Source organism: Sebastes fasciatus, chromosome 14 (genome assembly GCF_043250625.1).
Source record: "Sebastes fasciatus isolate fSebFas1 chromosome 14, fSebFas1.pri, whole genome shotgun sequence".
Classification (NCBI taxonomy): Eukaryota; Metazoa; Chordata; class Actinopteri; order Perciformes; family Sebastidae; genus Sebastes; species Sebastes fasciatus.
The window spans coordinates 13,239,991-13,267,823 of record NC_133808.1 but is presented as its reverse complement, the minus strand read 5'-3'; the positions used below and the strand labels follow the sequence as shown (position 1 = coordinate 13,267,823).

The window sequence follows — 27,833 nt, the reverse complement described above, 5'->3', positions numbered from 1 at the left end:
AGTCGTGGTTGGGCAGGAATTGCTTGAAACAATGGTGTTGGTAACACAAACTGAAAACAACGAAATAAAAACAACTCTGAAAGGAAATATTTAAATAAGTAGTATATTGTATATACTATAGGTGGTTGAGGTAGAACTAGTTTTAATAATTTTGTATAGTGGCGCATGATTTAATTGATAACAATGCATCATAATTCATAAGCTTGTCATGTTTTGTATGTAAAATAATTTGTAAAATAACTAGTAGCTGAAGCTGTAAGATGTTTTTAGTAAGAATTAAAATATTTCCTTCCAAAATGAAGTGAACTATAAGTATAAAGTGGCATGAAATGAAAATACTAAAGTAATACCTCAAAACTGTACTCAAATAAATGTACTTAGTTACTTTCCACCACTGCTGAAAGGCAACATTACATCAACGTGTCTTTCTATCAGGCGGCTACCTCCGGGTCTGAGAAGTGAATCCAACGCTGAAGTGCCTTAAACTTGCATTCTTTCTAATAGCCAGCAGGGGGCGACTCCTCTGGTTGCAATTAGAAATCTGATTGTATAGAAGTCTATGAGAAAATGAGCCTACTTCTCACTTGATTTATTACCTCAGTAAACATTATAAACATGAGTTTATGGACTCAATCGCTAGTTTCAAGTCTTCTTCAATACAGCATGATGTTCATTTAGTAAATTATAGTCCCATTTAGAGTCAAATAGACCATAAAGCAGGGGATGCTTTAGGGCGTGGCTACCTTGTGATTGACAGGTCGCTTCCACGGCGTTGTCCGGTCTGGGAGTTGTCCGTGTTTTCGTCTTACAACTTTAACCCTTTCACAGTGTGTTTTCAGAAAGTTAATTATGATTTTTGGTGGCCTAGAAATGTCTTATTCAACGTTCGGTTGTACTTAGTTCCACCCTCTCGTGTCACTTCAAAAGCCAACATGGCGACGACCAAAAACCAAGATAGTGACGACCAAAATGCTGAACTCGAGGCTTCAAAACGGCGGTCCACAAACCTTATATACAGTCTATGGTTGGGAATTTCGAGCGGTGCGCCACGCCAAGGGTAGCACTTCTGCATGGTTCAAAAGTTCAGACAAAGTTGGGTTGTACTTAGCTTCACCCTCTCGTGTCACTTCTGTTTCCAAAAATCCGACATAGTGACAGCCAAAAACCCCCAAAATGCCAACTTGAGGCTTCAAACTGGCCGTCCACAAACCAATGGTTGATGTCACGGTGACTGTGTCCACTTCAGTCTGTGGTTTCCAGATTTCCAAACATTTCTGCTGCTTCAAACAAAGTGCTCATTGGACCTCCTCCACCCACACATTTCCGAAGTCAAAATTGGGTGGGGCTGCAGGTATCAGTATGCTTGAAATGAAGTAGCTTGTATACAACGTACGTCGGAAACCAAAAGAGTTTCTTTTTGTTCCGAACGGCCACACCTCACCCGGGCATCATAGAGAGGGTGGAGACGAGATAATCGTTCAAACGGGGATAATAGCGCACACTTTCTGACTTCTATCTTCAAAGAGATTCATAGTGTTGCTTTCGGCTGTACACACTAAAACTGATGAAAGTAGATGTGTGAAGAACGAAGAAAGGGAGAGAAGTTCAAACCCTACTTTCTCCACACAGCTGGCCAATCACTGGTGGGAAGTTGGCGTGAATGTTCAATTGTCGCACAAAAGTTGTCTAATGCAGCTCCCCCAATTCCAACTTTGGAAAGGTGTGTGGTGTTTCAGACGCTATTCGACCATCCGACAAGCACTTCAGTTGAAGCGTACTGACACTTTGCATCTCCAAACTTTCCGAAATCGACAATCCAACAATAACTTCTAAAAACAAGTGCAACACGATGAATACCTTTCAGGAGAGACAGACAGAAAGTGTGTGATGTTATCCCCATTTGAGCGATTATTGTGCCTTTCTGACAGCCTTCGAGTGAGGCTGTTCGGAGCAACTATGAACACTTTTGCTTTCAGACACTAGGTAGATTCAAGCGTACACCGGCCTTCACAAAATCGACCTTCTCTCCTGTGCTAACACTCATCTCCAGTCCAAGCATGAAAATTTTGTAGACAGCCAGTTTAGAGATTAAATCACAGGATTGGCTGCTGTTCTGGTGGATCTTCCCTTCAGCTGCAGTTTGACATCCCCACCCTCCCCGTAGACTCATAATCAGAGACAAAAGGCCAAATCTGGCGAGGACAGAATGCTAGTCGCTGTTATGCAAAGTGTCAGCCTTGACGGAGGTGAGTTATTCATATCACTGTCGAAAGTTGCTTCATTACCTTCGAGCCAGCCAAGTAATTAAGGTTTCAAATTAGATTCTGATTGACAAACCATGGTGGTCTCTGTGTTTCAGCAGAGTTATTGACACGCAAAGAGACCAGAGGATGAAGAGGAGTGTTTTGCAGACAGGTCTTCGCTTGATTGGCAGTGACACGGACAGTGTGTCTGACAGGTCTTAAGGCTCAGAGAGAGGGTTATTAGTGCACTGCAGTGGTGCGGACATGTTATCTGCCCTGAGGTGTTTCATGTGTGTGTGCGTGTGTGTTTGTGTGTCAGAGAGCGACAAAGCAAGAGGCAGAAAAAGAGACAGACAGAGAGGTCACCACTTCAGTGAAAAGTACACACAGGCAGGGATACTTTCCACTCGAACAAACACGTCATGTATCATTGAACATGCTGCCTCCTCCATCCCAGTGTCTCTTCCCATAAACCCCTCCAGTGTCCTCTCACACGCCAGATCTCATCTCGAGCTCTCTCTGTGTAGACGATGGCCGCCTATTGATTTCACCTCGCTGTGAACACCGTTGCCACATCCGATCTCAGGAAGCGGATTACATGCAGGGAGATACACGGCTGAGATAGCAGGGGTGAATCTTATTTGCTTAATTTCCTTTAAATTGAGATAAGCTGTGTGCGAGCTGGAAACCATTTTGAGCAACAACAACAACAACGTCAATGTGGATCTTTGTCAGAACCTGCACAGCACTCTCTTGAAAAAGGCATGAAGCAGCGCACTTTCTGCTTTCTAAAGAGCACTCTGGTAACACTAACACTGCTAGTAAATCTGATTGGCCTGCCTCTCTGGGTTTTATGTGAAGAAATCTGAAGAGCTTTGTGCTTCATCTCGTCCTCTTACTTAGAAAAGCAATTGAATTTTATGTCTGCTGAGCGTTGCTGTGCTTTGATCATCGCTACATCTGTCATTGTCGTGATATTTCTCGCTTGAATTACTCCTTGAATAAAGGAGTTATAGGCCACTTGACACCCTGCCTGGCTTCATAGTCCAGTTTGTTTCGCTGTCTTGTGTGATTCCTCTTTTCACCGAAGGTAACGGACAAGTAGTGGTTGCTTTTTTCCGAAAGAATTCATGTTTAGATATTGAAAGAAACTACAATAATGGTGGCATTGGCTCATCTTTGTGTTAGTAATCTAGAATAGATGGTTTTATCTTTGCATGAAAAGATAAAGAAAATATTACAAATCAGAACACTAGCAGTAAACAAAGAATTAAATAAAATAAATGAAACATTAAAGCTGCACTAATCAATATTTTTTATAATAACCAAGGATCAAATGTTAAAGTTGTCACTTCTGATGAAAAACCCACAGATAATTATTGCATTTTAGCATCTATCAGCTCATTGTTTTTATTTTACAGCACACAACTTTACTGTTTTGGTTCAGTCTCAGGAGACTAGCTTGTGAAAGTAATGGAGCCTTTAGCAGCTAAAAAGTTAAATATTTCCCTCAGGAGTTGGTGGAGACCAAAAACAGAGCAAAAAGAAAGTGAATATTGGACAACTCCAAACTAATACCAATGTGGTTGCATGTCTGCTGGATGTGTTAACGCAACCGATTTTCGGAGGTTGTAGCTGGCACAGTTTTATATTTCATATGAAACTAGAAAGCCTAAGGAAACCATTGTTACCAAGCATGTCATACTAGCTTGGAGGTTCAATAACGCTCCAAAAAGTGCTACATTTTGGTGCGGAAAAACTGACACAGCGTTTTTAAGGGGGTCCCTTGACCTCTGACCTCAAGATATGTGAATGAAAATGGGTTCTATGGGTACCCACGAGTCTCCCCTTTACATACATGCCCACTTTATGATAATCACATGCAGTTTGGGGCAATATTTTTTAGGCTAAATGCAGTACCTGTGAGGGTTTCTGGACTGTGTTTGTCATTGTTTTGTGTTGTTAATTGATTTCCAATAATACGTACAGTATATACATACATTTACATAAAGCAAGCATATTTTCCCACTCCCATGTTGATAAAAGATTCAATATTTGACAAATCTCCCTTTCAGGTACATTTTGAACGGATAAGAAATGTGCGTTCAATCATGCGATTAAATATTCTTATCAATTGACAGCCCTAGTAACCTAATTAAACAAATCTGTTTGTTAACAAGTCCGGCATATCAACTTAATGACAAATCAATTAATAATATTAAGTGAAACATCCTCATTCATCCTTATTTCTACTTACATACTTTCTCTCTTTGTTCACCACTAACACAATGTTAAGCCTACAGGGAGAGGTTTATATAACTTTCCCAAATTTACTGTATGTCTTGCGTTCACGTCATCAGACAACTCAAATGGCTAAAAATACTGTGCATTGTTAATCTAACACTATATCCATTAATTTGGGGTTTAAAGGATAAGTCTGGTGATATGCTATGTTTTTGTTGTCAATAAAATCCATGAAAAGATGAAAATCAACAATGTGTTAGTTCGCCTTTCGATACTTTCTTGTCTTTGGCTCTCAGCCTGAAGCCCATTAGTCCGTAATGAAGTCTCTAAAAACAGTTCATGAATATGTACTTTGATTTTTGTAAAAGGCTCAGTAAAGTATAATTAATAATTGTAAATTGAGCAGCCGGACACTTTAGTGTTTGTTATCTGCAGATTAATAGACATTCGTGAGTATTTACGGCAGCAAGATATGTATGTATGAGGGATTTTATGTATTTAGTTTTTGGACAACAATGCACCAATGAGAGAAATAAACGACTACTAATAAGCTCAGGCTTTAGCTTCACAGACAATACTCATTAGCAGCATCAATTCATTGTGGGTTTTGTTCTTTTCATGGAAGTTGTTAACAACAAGAAAAATATAGAATATCGCCAGAGTTATCATTTAATTACCTTGAATGACAGATCCAGCATCCAGCACTTCCATATTATTAAGTCGGACACATTGGAGCTTTCAGGAGCTTTCCCAGTTGTAATCACGACTTGAATGTTGATGCGATGAGTAGATTATAGTCAGTGGTAAGCTGGTAATTATGGTAACTCCCACAGAGCATGAAAGCAGCATATTCATGGATGTTGGAAAACAGACCCTACTTTATAGCAGAAACCAAAGCAGAGATACAGTATACATGCTATATTCTCTGGTGTGTGCCATGGCACTGGTGTAAGCGGCTGTGAGATATGTTATTATGGACCTTTGTTGATGAATAATGTTTTTTACACTTAATGTCTGCCATTGTATGTGTGAGTAAGTGTGTGTGGACCATATTAAAGCCTGTGTTGGCTGACTGCAGACGGCAGAAGGAGGTCTCTGGCTGAGCTGAAGTGACCTGCTGTTTACTGGTCACCAGAGACGCTCTCTGCCACTCATCATCACTGTCTACCGCCGTCTCACATTAATGATTCAGGAGGAAAACGTGCAGCATCCTGTGAATTACCACAGGGGGATTTCAGGGTTATACATTAACACATAGGAGGAGAGCCATGGTCCTACTTACCTGAAGAAAACCATCTAGACTGAATAAGGGCGGTTACATGGAACTGGCCATTTGTATCATTTATTCATGATCTGAACACGCTGCTCTTCACACCGTCGCCACCTCTGTCAACACTGTGTGGTAGTGAACATGCTGGAAAACGTAAATTATCTGGAAAAGCATCAGCCCCCCAGGAGATGGAGAATCTGCTGACACGAGGTGAAAGAGCTACTCTATGATTTATTCACTATCTTTAAGGCAAAAAAAAGACCCGTGCTGCACCCTCGCTGAAATAACAAGCTGATTAATTTTCAATTTAAAGAGGCTGTGGGTGACCCACATCTCTGCAAACATACACCACACACCATGTAATGTTCCCTCGACCTCGTTCACCCCACTTTTACTCTCTCACAGGAAGGTTTATTAACCGCACAGAGAGAAAGGCGTGTGATACATATTGAAGTTCAGGAGTGAAGAGGAAGAAATATGAGCTGAGCAGTGTGTTGAAAGAGATGTTAGGGAAAATGAATGTAGGGATCCATCGATCAGCTATACCCGCTTAACCTTTTATTGGGTCTCGGTGGGGTACAGCCTGGACAGGTCACCAGTCAATCACAGGGCTGACACATAGATACAGATTCACATTCACAATTCAGATAGTTTAGAGTCGCCAATCAACCGAACCTGCATGTCTTTGGACGACGGGAGGAAACCAGAGAAAAAACACTCAGGCAAAGGGATGGAAATGCTTCTCTCATTTGCTTCTTAACTTTTTGACTTAGTTCTGATGTGGGCGTATACTCAGACGAATATTGTGTTAAGTGCAACTGAATGCTCACATAACCAAATCACATTCACAAAGACTTCCAGCTAAACCAGAGTTCCGGTTAGCAGCATATTTCTTACATGGAGGACTGATGTTTGTTGATTAAATCACAGGAGCACTGATGGCCAGAGGGGAAAACTTTTTAACATCATGTTGAGACGCCAAAGTGCAGCACTCTAACAATATAATGACATTAAAATGATCACAGGTAACTAACGGGTCTGTGACACTGTGTGAATGAAGCTGCATTTTTAAAGGGTTATATTATATTCTTTGTGTTATAAACAAATCCCATGAAAAGACCAAAACATGTGTCTTTCTGACTTACAACATTGCCTGTACCACATTTCATAAATTGTGTGTACTACATTTTCTACATAGTCTATTAAGCCCATTTGTTTCTACTGAATACTCACAAGTGTAGTCTAATTTTTTTTTTTAAATGCTCAGTAAATTCCTTAAGTAGGTGTATTTTTCAGGAACCGTAACCCAAACAGGAGTAAATAGTGCATTTTGTGGGGGACCACTTTTAGCCACAGACTTTTCAACAGGACGGTGTTTGTGGGATTGACTCATAATAAACTACAGAGCCCATGGTCACCGTAATGAAGGAACATGTCACCCAGTGCAACAGTGTGGCTCATTGATGTGTTTTGGACAATTGTGGAGGTCTATAACAAAGAAACAAGATAAATCCTCCTTTGGCGACACAGACAGTACTTGTTAGTAGGATCAGTTCATAAAAATATTAAATATCACCAGACTTTGTGTTGTAAAGCCTCACTGAGCTGTTGTTTCTGACAGGGCTGCTATTTGCAGAGTGCTTCATCCAAAGCCAAACATAACCTGGGTGTAAAAAGCACAAACCTTAGCCTTTTTTGCAGCGTCAGAACATAATAAAATAAAATGAGTCATCTTACACTGTTTTCCCCATAAACTATTTACATTTGAGGGATTTCCCTCAAGCAGAACAGTCCAGTATTGAACTACACACAGTAGGGGTGTAAGAGAATATAAATACATGAGTATAAACTGTCATGTCCATTTTCAAAGAGGTCCCTTGACCTCTGACCTCAAACTATGTGAATGAAAATGGGTTCTATGAGTACCCACGAGTCTCCCCTTTACAGACATGCCCACTTTATGATAATCACATACAGTTTTTTGCATGCAAGTGTGTTATTTTCGCCGATACTAAAATGGTGTATTTTAATATTTCTGCATACTGGAGTCCCTAAACAGTTTCAGAATTGTATAAAATGGGTATCACTGTAAAGCTGAGACTCTTGTGGATCCAATGAGTCCTATTGTATTCATGTGTAATGATGTTAGTCCCCACAGTAGTCATTTCAAATAGTGACTCAGAGTTTATACATATGGTGGTGTGTTCTTTATACTATGACAGCTTTCCAAAAATGAGATTTGAAAAAAATCACAATATATCACCTTGCTTACAGTATCGCAATAAATTGCAATATATTGAATCGTTACCCCTGTATCATGATTCGTATCGTATCACCAGATTCTTGCCAATACACAGCCCTAACACACAGTCTGAGATGCAAGTATTGGAGGACTGAAGCTGTTCTGAATGCATCACGTGACCTTGGTTCATGACTTCCTCTGTATTTCTGTTCCTCTGTCCGCCCATTGATTGTTCAGTAATGATTGTATTTTATTTATAATGTATTTATCCCATGTTCATTTCTCATCCATATCTACTTTCTGCCAACTGGAGCCCAGCTGCTCCCAGCACACCTGTGGTCTTTAATTGGCAGATTGATTCTGCTGTCTGTAAGCCCGGCCACCTGCAGAAAACACCAGACTGACTGGGGGTAAAATGCCACAGAGTTACACAACACCAAGTAGACCGCAATGTGGCTTTGTGGCCAGATGTCCCCCGGGTGGAGCACAAACTCAGTGACAAGCGATCCATAACATGTTTGAACAACGTGAATTGTAGAAAAGATGAACACGTTCCCTGCGCTGTGTCGAGAGAGCAAAGTGAGTCACCGCGCCTCACTCGGAGCTACGTTATTAGTGCAGAGCTGAGAAGTGAGTGTGTTTCCTCCGCTGCTCAGAAGTCAAAGTTTAACCGTCTCCTGACTTGTGTTTACTCAGGGCAGAGAGAGCGGTAGCGGGAATGTGTGCAGTGTGTACTCAGGGAGGGCCGCGTCAGGACACACACCTACTGCAGCACACAATTCAAACTCTGAGATACTGTTGTGCTCTCACAGCACGACTGTAATATAAAAGAGGCTCAGATAAATATTAGTTTCGCTTTATTGATGTTGCTGACTAAGTATAAGTCATCCCAGTACGTCAGAAGTATCACGAGGCACTGTTGCTTGGCTGCCGGGATTTTCTATGTTGCTTATCGACTGCATTTTTTTGACTTCCTGCTTAATATACACCACTCCTGGTCAGTTTATTAAACCCATCTAAAACTAAAGCAGTCTAATACAACAGTCTTTCAATAAATCCTACTTTCAGGAAAGTTATGATATTCATTTTTGTTGTTTTGGAGAGGTGTTGATTCAACTTTATGGTCAATTGTATTGTGTTATAGCCTTCTGAGCAGTGTTTCTTATATTTTATATTTTGTTCCATCAGATTTCTATGAATGAGGGCACACCAAATATTAGAAGCTCCACAAAATACTTCCTCTCTAAAACAGTTTCAACACAAACTGAACTTTAACCTTCATGAAGGTAGGATTTATTGCAGGACTGTTGGGCAATAATTCAATATGATAATTTAGCATCTTTCAATAGAAACGTATTGTGATAAAATCAGACATTGAGATATTGTGACACACAATTGCTGACTTAAATTTCTCAGAAAACTTAATGTGAATAATTTTGAGGGAATATCATTTGAAGATGCGGTTTTCTTTTTACATCACACTTTACATTATGTTATATTATGTTCATTTAGCACTAAAGTTCCTTATTAAATGAGAAAATACTATACTATTTATTTATTGAATTACCAGAGAAGACGCTATAACGTGATATATATCTTCATCGAGATATGAAATGACCTAAATCGCCCAGCCCTAATGGCCTTCGTTTTAGCTGGTGCACCTAATAAACTGGCAACTGAGTGTATATTTACGTTTGATTTTTATAGAACTGCAAATTCTGTTGTTCTCACTTCAGTCCATGCAATGTAATGAATATGCTCATAATGTTTCAAGGCCAGATCTCAGAATTTTATTTTAGAAGATATATTGCATTGTCTGAATGTTTGCAGAAGTGGATCAGTTGAACCATTTGAACTGTAGCTCTGTCTCACTCAGACACTGAGAGTGTTTGTCTGAGGACAACTGCATGTGTTTGTGTATTTCAATCAGTAAGTCGGAGCACAAACTCAGTAAGTCAGAAAGACTACCCTGGCGTTTCATGTAGTGCCACCATCAGGTCCAAATGTCTCCAATATCTATAAATTAATATAAATATATACCAAACTCATCACATTCTCATCAGCCTCAGCTGTACTTTGTGTTTAGTCTATGGTTTAGTGCTAATTAGTGAATGTTGGCATGCTAGCACACTAAAATAAGATGATGAACATGCTTAACATCAGCATGTTAGCGTTGTCATTGTGAGCATGTTAGCATGCTGACGTTAGCATTCAGCTCAAAGCACCACTGTGCCTAAATACCAGGCGGCAACCTCCGGGTCTGAAAAGTGAAGCCAATGCTGAAGTGTCTTAAAGTTGCATTCTTTCTAATAGCCAGCAGGGGGCGACTCCTCTGGTTGCAAAAAGAAGTCAGTTTGTATAGAAGTCTATGAGAAAATGACCCCACTTGATTTATTACCTCAGTAAACATTGTAAACATGAGTTTATGGTCTCAATCGCTAGTTTCAAGTCTTCTTCAATACAGCATGATGTTCATTTAGTAAATCATGGTCCCATTAAAAGTCAAATAGACCATAAAGCAGGGTAGGATTTTGTCCTTTCACACTGTGTTTTCAGTTCATGAAAGTTCATTTTAACATTTTGGTTGGCTAAAAATGTCTTATTCAGCGTTATACTTAGCTTCACCCTGTCATGTCACTTCTAGTTGTAAAAAAAACAAGATGGTCGACAGCCAAGTACCGAGATGGCGACGGCCAAAGTGACTAATTCAAGGCTTTCAAAACGGCAGTCCACAAACCAATGGGTGACGTTACGGTGACTACGTCCACTTCTTATCTACAGTCTTTGCTAAACACAGCCTCACAGAGCTGCTAGCATGGCTGTAAACTATTGTTCCAAACGAAGTCACAGTCAGAGTTATCTGTACTCAGCAGGTTGAGTCTTTTAAATGCAAAGGTAAATCGTTATTATTTCCTCTATTAAATCCTCATCTCACACCCAAGGTGAAGGAAAATCTCCTCATTGGCTACAATGCAGCTGCAGTTCAGCTTAAAATGTTATAATCGCTGATGTCATGGTGTGCCTTTGGTTGCAAATGAAGCTGAGATGATGTCTGCCGGTTCATTAGTGCTAATTCATGTAAAGTGAAGGGAAGAGGCGAGAGAAGAAAGGAGGAGGATGAAAGCGACGGTAATGAATAAGGACTGAAGGAGGCTGGTGTGGGCTTATGCAGATCCCTCCACTCCATTCAATTTTTATTTCCCAACTTCATTTACACAACTGCACTGGCAGAATTTTGTCCCTCTCCTGGGCGCCTCCTATAATCCCATGTATATTAGTTTCTGATTTTCATGCTCGGTTTTATTGACAGCTTAGAAAGTAATTTTAGTGCAAATCAGCTTATTCATGGTAGTTCACGTAATCAGGCTCCGCAGTTAGATTGAGAATCTAGTCTGTGTGTGTGTGTTCTTGTATAGCATTCAAATTACATCATTTCTCTGAGTAACAGTGGCATCAGAGGAAATCAAGGACACTTAGTAGTTTCACAGCACAGCTAGGAGTGATAGTTTTACTGCTTTGCACTGTTCCCTATGGACCATTTATGATAATACAAGCTGCCATAACTCATGTCATAGAGCCATTAACCATAAGGTTGGTGGTTCGATCCCTGGCTCCTTCTGTCCATATGTCGTAGTAGTAAGATATTGAGCTGCAAACTGCTCAAGATGAGTGTCACACCGGGGAAAACAAGAGTCTACAACAATGCTAGTATATCTGTGAGACTCTACTTAGGCACAGCACTGCTTTGAGTAAAGGTGCTACATTTGATATCCATTGCATTAATATAGCAGCAAACAACTATTTGTAAAGATATAATGTTAATGGAGTAACGTCTACCTGAGCAGAGAATGAAGTCACTCTCCCTCTGTGTTTGTTGTGATCCGAGCTTCTCCTTGCTTTATTGACATAACTGGGTGCTTTTAGTGCATGTTTGTGCATGTGAGCGTGCCCCACTGGCTAGCGCACAGCCGCTGCTCTGCACTACTCTCATACGGGGGTTATAGCTGATAGCGCTGTCCCGACTAACGGCTCCCCCTCAGGTAAAGACTGTTTGCTCTGTCAGCATTTTCGCCATCGTTTGCACTATTTAACGCTGTTAGCATCGTTAGCTGCGAGCTGCCGGCTTGTCGTCACCATGTTGAGAGCCGCTGAGAGGCAATATTTAGCACCTTTAAACGCTAACATTCTTAAAATGACAATGCTAACACGCTGATGTTTATCAGGAATTGTTTTCTGTGTCCATCCCCTTATTTTAGTGTGTTAGCATGCAGTTTTGTGTCATAAAGAAAAGTATTATACAAACTGAAATTTGATCATGATGATGGCGCCAAATGAAAAGTAAAGGTATCAACAAAGTTATTACAATTCATCCTGGGGTTGGGGGTTTTATGGATATTTGTATCAAATTTCATTGCGATCCATCCAAGTTGTTGAGATATTTCAGTCTGGACCAAAGTGGAGGGCCAAAAGACTGACACTTCCATCCCTGGAGCCTCGCCACTGGCACGGCTAAAATGTCAGATGAATGTTATGTTGCTGTGTGCATTCATTGGCATGCAGGTGTGCAGATAATTAGAACAAGTCTTGTCATGAATTTCAGGGAAAGATAGAGCTTTGCTAATAGAAGCTGAGAAATGTGGGTGTTGTGCTCTGAATGTCAGGCTTGGAGCCTAATTGGGAAGTTGTTAAGCGGCTGTGGAGCTGTCAAATGTCTACCAATTACTTGTGCTTCCTCTTGTGATCCTGTAAATCATTGTCTTATTTTAATTAATGCTTTTTTACATTAGGAAAAATACAAGCACGTTAACCAGGACTTTTATTGACAACCCATTTAACTGGGATTGTTATTCATGACTTTCCCTTGTGTCTGTTTGACCTCATCTAGGTTTCCTGAGAGCAGTCACCTCCTGCCAGCTCCCCTCAGAAACAGAACATCAGAGGAAACACTGGAGGGAAGAAGTTCAGACTATGCCAGCGCTGAAACAGCAACAACCTTATCGTTAGCAGAACATTACAGAAAGAGGAGATTTTTGCAGCATCATGTAGTTCTGTCTGACCTCCCTGCAACATCTTTGCTTGGCTGATTTCATCGGCCGAGTGTTGACTAAGGGACCAATGGAGCAGGACGGGGAGGATCTGAACCTCTCCTTTCTGCTGGAACATGAAAGAGACATGATCCTGAAGGTGCTGCAGAAAGACGAGAAATTGAGGAAACGAGAGGAGAAGAGGATACGGTGAGGACTTTGAACTCACGTTCATCTCACTCTGAGTTCTCTTAATGTCCCTTCATATTTTCTTTTTTTTCCCCTTTCCTACAGGAAGCTGAAGAATGAGCTCCTGGAGATCAAACGAAAAGGTACCCGTCGACCCCAGGAGCTGGGGGAGCGACAGTGCGCTCGCTGCCTGAAGAGTTTGGGTCTCATCTTCGACCGCGGAGATCTCTGCGAGGAGTGTCGACTGCGCGTCTGCAGCGACTGCCGTGTTACATCTCCCAAGGCACGCCAGTGGAGGTGTAACGTTTGTGCCAAGATTTCGTAAGTACGACGCCTTCAGGAACCAAAACAGCTCACTGTTTACAGGAGGAATGGATGCCAGATGGTTTGGATCAGATGGTTAATGACACCACATCTGTCTCCATTTGTCTGTGAGGGCCTCAGGTGTTTCAGTACTGTCATCCTCTATAGGGCTTAACAGAATACCCAACCACCCCCCAAAAAAACACTAAAGAGCTTCTTCCGTGGCGCCCACTGTGGGGACCACTCGTTTATTCTAGACAAAGAGGAATTGTGAGGTATTTACAGCTCTGCTACAATGAACTGACTAAATCATTACTGGTAAACGTCAGGGTTTGGTGTCTGTTCTTGAGAATCGATTAACAGTCACTCTGCACATTCAACATTCACACAGTAAAAAAGAAATCAATCCCAGAAATAGTAGAGATACCAAGTTCTCCAGCGCCGCCAGTCTGAATAATCACACTGTGACCACAAGATGTTTTTGAGTAAAGTGCAAGGAGTAAAACTTTTCTCAAATCTTGCTTGTGTGCAAATGTTTTTGCTCTCTCCACCTACACACGTAACCCACAGCTAAAGTTTGCATGCAGAAAATCATCAACTGAAACTCGAGCAGACGAAGCAGAAGGAGAGAAAGTGGTTACAACAGTCACTCTTCATCCAGGGTAACAAAAAAGGCCTGAGGAAAACTTTGTTTACAAAGGTCTTGAATATTTTTGTAGCCTGCAGCAGACAGTATAATGTATTTATGAAGAAATATCCCCAGTACAATAGTTTACACCTCTGAGCATACTGTAGGTTATGTAAAATTAATATGCGGACCTTAAAGAAATTCTTTTTTTTACATCGGTTAATCCATCCATCCATTTTCTGTTGTTTATCCAGATCGAGGTGGTGTTTAATAATTAATTAAAGATGCTAAATTCAATATCCAGAGCATTATTATAGCAGCAAACAACTATTTGCTATGTAAAGATATAGAGGAGTAAAATCTACCTGAGCAGAGAATGAAGTCGCTCTTCCTCTGTGTGTGTTGTAATCAGAGCTTCTCCTTGCTTACATCACCAGGCCGTGTGAGCGTGCCCCACTGGCTAACTCACGGCCGCCGCTCTGCACTGATACGGTGGCTACAACTGATAACGCCTTACTAACCGACAGCAGCGTTGCGGAAGCGTAGCACATCCGGTTCCCCCCCAGGTTAACACCGTTAGCTCTGTCAGCACTTTCGCCCTTGTTTTCACTGTTAGCACGTTAGCTGCGCTCCGCCGGCTCGCTGTTGCCATGATGAGAGCCGTTGAGAGGCAATAGAAATGCTCCCAATCCCGTATTTAGCATCTTTAATGATATTATTAGGAATTATTGTTATATACAGCTGATGCTGACAACAATGTGACATCAATACCTTCATGCAGTCGGTAAACAATTATATCATCCCTACTGGTTTGTTGATTTTTTTCGTACTTTGGCCGGTATGGCCGTCATTCAATATGATATTGACATAACACTGATGAGTAATAGGTGGACGGTGTGTTTGCAGGGAGCTGAAGGTGGTGACAGGAGAGTGGTTCCTGGAGGAGCGGTCCAAGCGCTTTGAGCAGGGAGTGCCGAGCGGCGACGTGATCAAACAGACAATCATGAGTAGTCCGATCAGTGAGTTTCACCGCTAATGTTCCGTTACCCAAACCATATAGATTAGGTAGAGTAATGTAGGCTATATGCTGATTTTATCAATGTGCTCTTGATCTTGTTTTGGATCACCAGTCACAGAGAAAAAGTCGACAGAAAACCTGTCAGCCCCTTTGGAGTCAGAGAAAGCCGACACCCCGAGATCCAAGAGAAGTGCAATACTCAACATCGGTGCCAGGAGGAAAGCGTAAGTTGTGGAAATAGAATACAAAACAGCTCAATTTATGGTCATGCAAACACATACGCTTTCTGAATATTAGAGGGTTTACTCTATGAATTACACAACATGAAAACACGAGATATGCTGTGAACAGTGTGGACAGGATGAAATCAACTCAAACCACATTTGAAAGAAGTCTGCAGTGTGTTGAGGACTCGCCTCAGTACGAAGACATTAGAAAAGATCAGGGAGATGCTCATTTGATTTTACAGAGACCCTGAATGCATTTTAAAATACATTTGGCAAAGCAACACGGCAGTAATTGGATTGTGCTAGCTAGAATCGCTCCTCATCTTGGCTGCACTAATGGTTCCTGAAGGCATCACAGTAATTCAGGCAAAGAAGCCATATAAACAAGTAACTTCAAAATAACAAGACGCTGTGATAATTTTACCAGAGTGGTGGCTGCTGACGACTTTCTGACTAATCAATTAAATAACCCATTATTAGGAAAATAATAAACATCACTGCAGGAATGTTTAATATTTAGAATTGTGTTCCTGCATCCTGTATACAATTTTAGAATAAGGAAGCACTGATGGGAAATGATGGGATTCATATGCCAGAATTTTGACAATCAATTACGTATATAGAGAAAAAGTTTTAAAACATTCTTGCAATGTATTGAAATACATCAGCCACACTATAGTTGCTCTGTGAAGCTGCACTTAGGCACATCTGTGCTTTGAGCTAAATGTTAATGTCACATGCTACATAACATGCTCACAACGACAATGTTGACATGTTGACAACCTACTTAGTGGAAATAATTAATCATAATAATGTACCATCCCTAACTACATTTCCTCTGCAGGATGCAAACTGTAGAGTTGTGACCAAGATGTTCTTGATAAAGCAGAGAGACACAGTGTAATAACTCTGCAATAATGGACATGAATATCTCCAGTAGATAATAGACTCCCTGTGTGTGTGTGTGTGTGTGTGTGTGTGCAGAAGGATGAAGATGGATAAAAAAGGCAGCCGACTAACCTTGAAGCCGGAGAATGGAGTCGACAACGTCAGTGACAGATCTCCATCTTCAGATGGCGATGCTCAAAGCGTACGGAGTGTTCGCTCTGCTCCGAGTCCGCGTTCAAACAGGTGTCCATCCACACTACCTGCATACAAACACTTACCATTTCAAATTATATTTTTTATTATCAAAATACAGCTACACAAATATCTACTGAGAAAGGAAAATGCAAAAATAACACTTCCTCAACATCATATCATCATTTAAATTTAACCATCAGTTCACATTAACACAGTTTTTGCTTTCAGCTCTAAAAAAGTTTTTTTAGATAGATAATCTCTCAGCACTGGTGCAGCCTTGTGTCAGTATCTACATCTAGTTTAAAACTGGGTTATATCTGTTTGAAAAGTGAACACTTGCAGGCATCAAGGCCAAACATTTTGAAAAAGAAATAAACGTCAAAGAAAAATCAAGTGATACGTCAGTGACAAAGCGCCTCAGGCAGGTTGCTTCCCAGAAGTGTTAAGACTTCCATTGATGTTATTTCATGATGACAGATGAAGGCAACATCAAGGGTGTTGAATACCTGCTGATGACTGGTTTCTCTCTGGTTTTCAGGGGCGGTGCGGTGGCCTTGGAGTCCTCAGGGATGCCCACGGTACCCAACAACCTGCGTTCCCAAACTACAACTCCGGACAGATCCTCCACTCCCAGCGACAATCGGAGGGTCAGGGTCAGCAACTGATACACACAAACACACATACAGCAAAACACTGGGGACAACTGTGCAGATTACATTTTAACAGCTTAGTTGTGTTGGATTTTTTTTTTTTTCACGCAGCCTGACGGAGCGGAGAGCGTCGCCAGTGTACACTCCAGTGACAGTGCGGCTGAGAAAAAAGCCCCCGGCCATCACAGGACAGATTCGGGCACCCCGACCATTTCTGTGTCCAGGGCCTCGGTTTCATCAGGTATTTTTTTTGCTTCACATTTGAGCGACGTGACTCCTGCTGTTGTCTCACAGCGTCACAGCTCACGCACAAACATTTCAATATCTGAATCACAGTTTCGGGATGTGTTAGAGGCATCAGTATCATATCAAAGGTGATGTTAGACAGCTTAACCAGAGCTGTGCAAAAATACTCTCCAACTTAGACCTCGTAGAGGACGACATTCTCCTTCTGTGTAGAGCAGATGTCATGTCTTCACAAATAAGACTATTAACTTACAACCCCGTCGCTGTCTGCTGCTCCTCTTTATGTGTTGAACTCTCTTTTTTATTAAGTGTAATCTCCTCCACTTTGTCTCTCGCAGTGTCAGACCCTTTATCTCCACTAGTAGCAGCTGCTAAGAGAAGTGTGTCAGGATTTTTTTAAATATAGCGATTAGTGTCGTTAGCTGCTGAGTGAGGATCCCCACTCACACCCACATATGTGTCAGACCATATGTTCAGTATTATACTGTATACTAACCATTTTGTTTTGTCGCATTGTATTTCCAGTTTTAGGATGTATTTTTATTTTTATCCCAGTACTTTTCCTATAATTTTATTCATAGACTTGTGCCTGACTATATGGTTGATGTGCTCCAGTTTGTCCCTGGAGGAGTCCTCAGATCTTCATGCTCTGATTCTCGCTGTTTCAAAATCTCAGACAAAGACTTATGGTAAAGCTGCCTCCTGCAGATTTGCCAGCTTATTTACACTTTTAATCAAATTTCTAAATCTAACTCCACTTCCCTTGTTTTTTTGCCCGTATATGTATTTTAGAAAACTTCAGTATTTTGTGAAATACACCCCTCAAAGTATGAAGCTAGAGCCGCGCGGTGATTATTTGCTTAGTATAAAGACTGTTATGCAAAAGTATGCCTTCCAGCTCTAAACCGTTGCAAATAACACCATTATGTGTAAACATTTGTTTAATCCGCACACAAAGAATCTTTTTAAAACCAAAAACACAAGCATAAGTGTAAGGACATGACATAATCGAAATGACATAAGCCGCAGTCATCAGCATGTCCGGCTAACTAAGAGTCCCTTAAAACAGCCTCCTTAATTCATCTCTGAATACCATAGACTGTACATAAAGATGGACGACGTGACAGCTCCCCAAAAGTGAAGCTAAAACATCTCAATCGCCCCCTGGTGGCTGGCTGCAGTATAGGTCATAAATCCTGCCATGTTAGCGGATGGGTGGTGGGCCAAACTAAAAAGTAAAAGTACACGTCAAATACATTTTTCCCAAAGATGATTTTTGTCATTTTAGGTAGTTCATGTATGTTCTGATGTATGTTCAAGTGTTCAAGTTTGGTTTTAATTAGTTATTTGATGCTCTAAAAAGGGGGTGAGACGTCATGATTGACAGCTGCGAGAAACTCTTGCTGACGAGCTCCAGCCGTGATCGGCTCGCGATTGGTTCGGGCGGGTGACCTCGATACCGCGGCTCCAGTGCCCGATCACTACTGCGCAGACTCTGGCTCCAAATTACGTCAAAATCTCAAGATGTCAGATCCCATATACTTTGGCTTCACTTCACTGTACAGTGGGAGGATATGGAAACGCGTCGTCCATCTTTGTATACAGTCGATGCTGAAAACATACCAAACCCTTTACTCTTAGATTAAGGTGTTAAGCATGGTAGCCAGATATCCCCTTAATTTGTCCATTATTTTGAAAAGTTAGTCCTCATCCTTAAAGTTTTTTCTCTTATAAAATGTTAAAAGTGACAATATGCTGTTATATACTGTACATAGATCAACTAGCATGATATCATGAATCTACTCATCAAATTCATATTTTAGAAGTCTGCTAAAAATATTAAAAAGTCAGCCGTAGACAACGTTTTCAGCCAACTCATGGAGCTAACGTTAGCTTCATTATCTAACTACAGCTGCTAAAATCTGCCAGAGGACCCTTGTCATTTCAGATGAGGCGCCTGCTTTTTTCTACTGCTGTCTAAAATCAGGGATCCAATGTTTAAAAAATTATAATGAATTTTGAGAGGTAATCTGCAGCCGATAACAAACGTACAGTATGTGCTGTATGACAACAGAAAGCTCGACAGTAGCTTCCTGAGTCTAGCCCCTTTCACTTAACGAAAAGACACAAGAGATGGTTTCTATCTCTTCATCTTAACTCTCGGCAAGAAAGCTAAGCCTCCGGATATTATAACTGTTGAGCTATTATCAGCTCTTTCTTTCTAATTGCTCTTAGTTTACTCCCAATGTAAAGCAGCTCTAAATTTAGTTTTTCATTATAATTATTACATGGAGAGTAAATTTGCACACATTCATGACGTTCACACAACGTGGTGATAATCATTAGTTCTCTCTCTCTTTCACTGTCTGCTTGCCTTCCAGCCCCTCACTCCCTTCAAACAGCATCTTTGAAACTACTTTTCTTTTTTTTGTCTTTCTCACTCCTCCTCTGCATCCCTCCCTGCACCAGATCACAGTCGCTCAGACATGGACCTGTCAGCTCCTGGTTCTGAACCCAGCGACGACGCCTTCAGTCTCAGGAGCCGTTCGGTCCCCGGGCTCAACGAAGCAGTAAGCAGCATCCACCCGTCCCTTCTTCCTCCTTCTGCTGCATCCCTGCACACTGATCACATATTTCACAGCAAAAGCACACAGCCTGTTTTTTGTCCCCTTTTAAATACATACATCTGCTATACTGTGTGTCCGTATTGAGCTCAGGATCTGAGCTGATGAACTGATGCGTCAGATGTGGGGCTGAATGTTAATTTCACTTCAGAGCTCACTTCAAAGAGCATGACAAGCATCTAAACGGCTGCAGGCTGCAAACAGGTGGAGGATCCGATGGTCGGTATAGGGCTGCTTTGTCTCTGTGTTTACTGACTGGTCATTTGCATTTTTTACACATCTATTCATGCTCACAACTTTACTGTAAGCCCAATGGCATTGTGATTTTTCCCGTGAAAAACAAGTAAACAAATTACCACACTCCTGTCCTGACTTGTCTGGTTGAATTTATGGAAGCTGGCTGCATCCGCCCACACAGAGCTGCTGTGTGGAAAACTGTGCAAACGTACAAAGACACTTTGGCCAGCTTCCCAGATGCCGTCTCTTTTTTTTTTTATTAAATCTGAATGCTGTCATCCGCAGGAGTTTTCTGATGAGGATGCAGAGGAAGACATCGACGCCCTGATGTCGCTTCACAGCAAGACTGCCAGCCGGCGCCTCAGCAACGCACAGTCAACGGTAACGCCCATGTTAAACCTACAGTAGTACAAACACAAAAATGTTAATAAACAGATTCTGGGAAATCCTGTATGTTCACATACACTACAAACATGTACATCCTACTCTCACCTGACGTGTGAGTCAGACGTTTATGTTCTGTTGTTGACTGTAAACATAGTCTGTGCTTTGGGGGCAGCTTGCGTCGCGAACACCTCCCTCTGCTGCTGCACGCTTAGGAAGCCTGCTGCATTTACATAAACTAACTTGACTCGTAGTATCATAATGTGAAGATGTTGTGTGTGTGAGAATATCATGTTGCAGAAACATAGTTTACGGTAGGTTAACGTAATGTATCTAGTTTTTTTTAAGGCAGATGCTATTAGCACCCGACCCGGGCACACATTAGATACTGTATGTGTATATGTACTGTATGTATATTTTTCCTAAACCTAACCATGTTGTTTTGTTGCCTAAACCTAACCAAACAGCAACTGAAAAAATAATAACTTAAAAAACAGAAAAATAATAATTCAACAAAGTGAAAAATAGGCTTCAGGACACAAAACCCTGTTTTCTGCAGCGTTAAGTCCTGAGTTTGACCCATTCATCTGCTACAACCTACGCTTTGAATGTACTTTATCGCTGTTTATATTACTACTACTAATAGCAGGTGTAAATAGCCGAATAGCTGTTGTGGTTATTCTCACCCGGGTGCAAATAGACACTTTTTTAATCACATTATATGGTAGATTAACCTACATATTATCTCACGTAGCCCCTAGTGGTATCTAGCTATGCAGATAGTTTTATGTGCCCAAGTTTTTAGACATGTGTATCAGTGCTGTTATGTATTATCACACATCTTAAATTATTACCCTTTTTTACTTGACTTGGTTTCCCATTTTTACACTTGAAGCCGTGAGCACAGCTGGCTTGGTCACTCGGTCTATAAAGTACTTAGTCTGGCAGAAAATCCAGTTATTCAAATGACCTAAATAATTGGTTTATTTCCCGACTCGTGCCGTGTTCATTGTTCAGTGTTTGTGTTTGTGTGTAATTTGAGAACTGCATAAGACAACAGGCGTCCTGCCTGTCTGACATTTATCATGTCATCTCATTGATGACAGATAACAGCCGTCACTGAGCTGCTGTTTTCAGTATGAATGGAAGTGGAAGGAGGTGATGAGGGACATTATGCAGATAACTGAGTCTGCCATTGAATCGAGCTATAATAAACTCAGCCCGTTGTTACATGATTCACCTCGTGGAGGGCTTTGGAAAGACAATGAAAGCACAACTGAAGTAGTATTAGTGGTATTAGTGCCATTTGTATTTCTATCACCGGTTAGATTGTGCTTTTCTAGCTTTAGAGAAACCTTATTTATATTCTATCAATTGAGCAACACAAAACAGTTGCCAGTTTATTAGGTACACCTAGCTAAAACTAAAGCAGTCTGATTCAACAGTCTGTAGTCAGTCCTGCCTTCATGAAGGTTATAACAGTTTTTGTTGAAACTGTTGGTGTCGATTCAACTGCATGGTCATTATGGAGGATGTAGTTTGTGGTGTGTGTCATTATACTGAGAGGTGTTTCTGTTATTTTGCTTATTCTCACTGATATAAATGGAGTGGACAAAATAATAGAAACACCTGTTAGTATAACAGCTGAGACTGATGGGAACGGTATTAGCTTTGTATGTTTTATGGTAATAAAACAAGTAGTGGACAAATTAAAGCCATCCAATTATTGTCAAAGCACTCAAGTGGAGCTAGATAAATTTTCAATTCCCTTACAAAATATAATGGCAATCCATCCAATAGTGGTTGAGATATTTAAGTCTAAAATCGAATGTATATATACTGTATATGTGTGTGTGTGTCCTTGTACATAGTGAGGACATTTTGGCCGGTCCTCACTTCTTCAAAGGCTTGTTTGAGGGTTCAGACTTGGTTTTATGGTTCAGGTTAGAATTAGGGTTGGGCTTAGGCATTTAGTTGTGATTGTTAAGGTTCAACGTATCCTCATACAGCGGTTCATATCATATCTTACGAAAAGTTATTCCTCATTTTTCATGTGTTTTCCAGTAAATGTCCAGCAAACTTCCGTCTTCAGTGGAAAAAACTTGGTTAGGTTAAGGCAACAAAACTACATAGTTAGGTTTAGGAAAAGATTGTGGTTTGGGTTAAAATAACTCAGGAAGTTACGTGACAAATAGATCGACATTGACTTCATGGTGTACGAACACCGGTATCCTGGGCAAAAGTACGATGTTTTGTGACCCACCCATCCACCCTGACCTCCTCCCTATGCAGAACTAAATACTCTATACTTCCTGGTTCACAATTTCATGGATTACATACAAATTGATTTTGTGGGATATATACAAACTACTTTTCGTAGGTATAGCTGCGAGATGTGTATGAGAACAGCCTTTAAGGTTAAGGTAAGGGGCTAGGGAATGCATTATGTCCATGTGGGTCCTCACAAAGATAGAAGTACAGGGATGTGAGTGTGTGAGTGTGTCCAGTGGTTGTAATCTCTGTGGTTTCATCTGATAATCACCATGGTAACCGTGTGTAATGTGTTTTCTGGCTGTGCTCCTGTAGACGGGGTTTCTGCAGCTCCTCCTCGGGGGCCGGGGGGTCTGTGCTCGGGGTCTGCCTCTATCACTAACACATCAAAGAGCTCAGATCTGTCTCCTTCTCCTCTTTTTCCTTCTTTCCTTCCTTCCTTCCTTTCCCCGTTTATCTCTCTATGTCATGAATGAATCTGCTGCTAGGCTTCCACTCCTTGCTCAGAGAGAAGGTGGGGGTACCTCAATATCCCCGACTCGGATGCTGAGACTGTAAGTCTCCCCTTTCCACGTTTGTGCATGCATTTTATATTCACCACTACATTATAGAACAGCAAAAATGCAGCAGAAAAGCACCAAATATTACATACGACATTCATTAATGTATACTGAGTTTTCCTGATATATTCAGTTTGTGCTCATACTTGGTTTTTAAATGTGCTGGTAGCTACATCTATTTCCATTAAGTCTGAGCTCCTCGCATTAAACTTCTAGTCATTAATCACGCTGGCCCCCAGCAGGATATAAATGGGGTAGACTTTCCAGTAGATGAAGCACAGTGTGGCTCAATTCTGGCTTTGTTTCCTCAGCGCTCTCCAGACAGCAATACTATTATCAGTGGATTATACCAGTTAAATCCTGTTCTGAGCTACAATAGTCATGTGTACCAGACAAAATTACCTGCAGTGGTTGTAGTCATTCGGAGTCTTTTGTTCGTGAAATAGGTTTTGCAGGTACACAATATGAGGAGTCTTCAAGCTCTCTAAGGCAATCTATAAAAGTCACTGTGCGACAGTCAATGTAAAGTTAACTTTCTGGATGTTACTGGTCATAATAACACCACGTGATTGACAGCTTTGCTCTTTTTACAAACATAAGCAATTTGAAGACTTCATCTTGAGCTGTAGAAAACTGTGACATGTATTTTCCTCTATTTTCTGACATTTCAAAGACCAATCGATTAATAGGTTATTCAAGAAAATGATTGGCAGGTTGATCAATAAGGAATGATGTAGAGATGTGTTCCGATACCATTTTTTCCTTCCCATTACCGATTCCGATACCTGAACTTGCGGTATCGGCCGATACCGAGTACCGATCCGATACCATCGTGATAAATATAATATCTTCATCACTTTTTGGGCTATCTTTGTGGAATTTATCTCGTCATTGGAAAGCGGTTTGTAGCGTTTGCTGCTGCGGTCTCGTCCTTTTTCCCCCCCTTTGCCTCCTCCTAGTCGCCGTGCTCTTTCGCGTGATGCATCTTCAAATGCTTTATAAGATTGCTGGTGTTGAAATTGGCAACACTACTGCCACCCCTCGAAAAGGAAGCCTTACATACTGTACATATCGCTGTTTTACTTGTTGATTTTCCACTGTGAAATATTGGCAATTAGCTCACATTTTCCTCGCTCTGACTACCGATACACTCTCCACAACGTACTGTTGTTGTTTGCTATTGTCACGTGACAAACTACTTGCAATCAGTTCTTCTTCGTTGCTCTAAAACAGTAGTTGCCAGTGGCAGCCATGATACATTCAGGGTGACAACACAGTAAAGACTACTGTTTTGGAGTGGCGAAGAAGAATTGATTTCCAGTTAAAAAAGTTTTTTTCTGGGTTAATAAATTATGGTATTGGATTGGTGCATAGACTGTCGTACTCGCGATTCGCGATACCCAATACCGAATTTTGGGCAGTATCGGATGCATTTCCGATACTGGTATCGGTATCGGAACAAGTCTAGAATGATGGTTAGTTGCAGTCCTACTTGCAGGTTTTATTTTGCAATCCAACCAAAACATCAACAATAGTAATGAGATGTAAATACAGCCTATTGTGGTAGAGGGGTCGACCAAAAGAAGTGACTTTCTTAGAGAAAGAGAAAGAAACATGTTATAATGAGAGAACCTATAATAGCATAAATCCCACATGGAAATCAGTGTCACTAACCTTCCACCTCATCCTTTTATAAAAGAAATAATGTAGTCTGCTCTATTACTCATCCTTTCATAAGCAGTCACCTTTCCAATCTCTGGCTCATTCCTGAAAAGGATTAATTTACCGCTCTTCCCGTCTTTATTATGAATATTCTAGACCCAGATAATACATGATTTTTGGACATAATACAAATCTGTGACGTGCATAATATAACTGGGAATATTCATCTAGAATTGATGGATTTCCGTCAAAAGTGCAGGTTTTTAATGCATGTTTAAAATGTTTTATTTAAGGCAAGCTTCACTTAGAGCAGTGCTCTCTCTATACTAGAGTACCCTCATCTCCCCTATGTGTCCAGCAGGCACCTGAATCTTTTGAAGTCTAAAATACAACCTTGTAGGGTAGCAGCTGTAGCAATGTAATATTTTAAATGGCATGAGCCTTACCCTCAACATTACCATATTGCCACAGATTCACATTCATAAAGGGCTGTTTCATTTCTACCGCATTTCATCAGCGTTCTGTAATACTGTAGATGTTGTTGTTTTCTTTATCTTCCCCCATCTCTCTTTTATGCTTTATACCTCATGTGTCGTGTTTTCGTTCCTCACCTCTTCAACTCTCCTTGACCTTCTGCCCCCCTCTCATATCTCCACGTCTCTTATCTCCGGTCTTTGCCTAACAGAGTAGCATAAACAGCATGATGAGCATGTACAGTGAGACCGGTGACTATGGCAACGCCCGGGTGAGCGGCGAGATCCTGCTGAACATCAGCTACAGCTACAAAACCGGTGCTCTCAACGTCCTGGTGAAGGAGTGTCACAACCTGGCGACAGGAGATGAGAGGAGGCAACGCACGGACACGTAAGAGTGCAAAAACACACACACATACACACGAATAATAATGTGAGTTTATCTGCACTGTTATTATCATTAGCCCGACTGAGTTGCTGTGTCTTTTTCATGGCAGTTATGTGAAGACGTACCTGCTGCCAGATACGTCACGACAGAGCAAGAGGAAGACGAGCATCAAGGCCAACACCATCAACCCTGTTTTCAATGAGAATCTGAGGGTCAGTGGCTGAAAAACTCAATAAACAGTTATTCTCTGAACTCAAGTTACAAGAATTCAAAACTTTGAAATCATTAAGCTAATTTCCTGTGTTGTGCAGTACGTGATCAGCCACTCTCAGCTGGAGACTCGAACCCTGCAGGTGTCCGTGTGGCACCACGACCGGTTTGGACACAACAGCTTCCTGGGAGAGGTGGAGCTGACCTTTGACTCCTGGGAGTTTGATTCCCAAATAGAAGACTGGTACGCTCTGCTGCCAAAGGTAGGAAACAGAATCAGCATGTTGTCACACACGGTGTCTTCTTCTCCTACTTCGTTATACAAACACGCACAAAGACACGTGTTTGAGTGTTTTGTGAATGATGTTTGTGTAGGCGGAGAGCAATATAGACTCCACCATGCAGTATAAAGGAGAACTGACTGTCGTGTTGAAGTACATACCTGCAGAGAAGAACCTCACGCTGCCGCTGGACCAAGTACAAGGTACATTCATAATATACTACATCATATATCATGTTCTAAGTTTTTTTTTTTAAATAGGTGAAACAAACTGCTTGAATAATAGCCTTAACAGATGGACACTTTATATTTATTTCCCCTAAAACTCATTATGACATATAGTTGGTATATTTGGAAACTTTCGGATCTCTACCAGAATTTTAAATAAAGTTTTGTAGGTTTTTCTGCAATCTTTGCCTGCACAGCATGAGTTTGTAATAATGAGTGACCCAGCAGTGGAAGGCTGCTTGTTAATGTTAGAATTTCTTAGAATTTGATTCCCCGTCTCTAATTAGAGCATCATGCAGCTGCTAGACTGCGGTCGAGATGTAAAAAATAGACTATATTGTCAGAATCCTTGACTCCGTCCCCTGCTGCTATCAAATCCAAAATACTACTACTTGTGTTTAAGATCCTGCATGCTCTACCACATCATAGATCAACTTATTCTCTGTAGCATAACAGCATTTTGAGTGGTTGTGAGATGATAAAAAGGATTGAAAAGCAGAAAGAAAACATTTATGCTGCACTAAAAGGTTTTTCAGATGTACCTCTGATCCGTGCTTTTTTTCTGCACTACTTTCAAATAAAGCACCCGTTGTAAAAGCCATTTAAGTTGTAACAAACGGCTTAGTAAATTGTTATTAAATTATTACTTTATAGATGTATTTATAGTTATTAGCCATTATTGACAACAGATTTTGGCATGCCAGGTTGTGTTGTTTGACTGATTAAATTATTTTAGACAAACCCACAAGCATTGATTAATGGATTTATAACTCCATTATTACCAAATAGAAATGCTCAACACCAGCCAGTGGGATTTTTTGCAACCTCGAGATCCAAAACATCTTCTTCCTTATGGCTTATAACTTACCTATAAAGCATTAGTACATTATTGATTATTATTCATTTTCAAGTTTTCTTAAAACATATTTTTATTGTCTTTCATACAGTTATGGTTGGTTTTGTTTTTGACTCTGTTTTTGTCTTTGATTATGTGTCTATGTGTCTAAGTTATTTATTCATTTGTGGTTTGTTGACACCTGAACATAAGTTGTGTAAAACACACATGCTAATATGTCCTGAGTGTGTGTGCTTGGTCTGTTTACATACAAGGTGCATGTGTATGTCGGTGGTGCATATGTTTCCCTCATT

At 40.8% G+C, this 27,833-nt stretch overlaps 1 protein-coding gene across 3 annotated transcripts in view; it reads left to right on the top strand.

The window, feature by feature from the left end:
- The window catches only part of sytl5 (synaptotagmin-like 5), a 43,567-nt gene that overhangs the window by 11,303 nt on the left and 4,431 nt on the right, over window positions 1-27,833 (top strand). Inside the window, exons 1-14 of one of the 3 annotated variants that reach the window (XM_074659019.1) lie at window positions 12,979-13,233; window positions 13,318-13,533; window positions 15,050-15,162; window positions 15,274-15,385; window positions 16,373-16,519; window positions 17,010-17,118; window positions 17,233-17,362; window positions 19,837-19,937; window positions 20,514-20,609; window positions 23,372-23,437; window positions 25,791-25,969; window positions 26,076-26,178; window positions 26,278-26,439; window positions 26,552-26,660. In XM_074659019.1, the coding sequence (XP_074515120.1) occupies window positions 13,115-13,233; window positions 13,318-13,533; window positions 15,050-15,162; window positions 15,274-15,385; window positions 16,373-16,519; window positions 17,010-17,118; window positions 17,233-17,362; window positions 19,837-19,937; window positions 20,514-20,609; window positions 23,372-23,437; window positions 25,791-25,969; window positions 26,076-26,178; window positions 26,278-26,439; window positions 26,552-26,660 (1,762 nt within the window). In that variant the 5' untranslated portion in view covers window positions 12,979-13,114. Of the gene's footprint in view, window positions 1-12,884; window positions 13,234-13,317; window positions 13,534-15,049; window positions 15,163-15,273; window positions 15,386-16,372; window positions 16,520-17,009; window positions 17,125-17,232; window positions 17,363-19,836; window positions 19,938-20,513; window positions 20,610-23,371; window positions 23,438-25,790; window positions 25,970-26,075; window positions 26,179-26,277; window positions 26,440-26,551; window positions 26,661-27,833 lie in introns of those variants that run through there. The other 2 variants (XM_074659018.1, XM_074659020.1) reach the window with 2 other exon arrangements.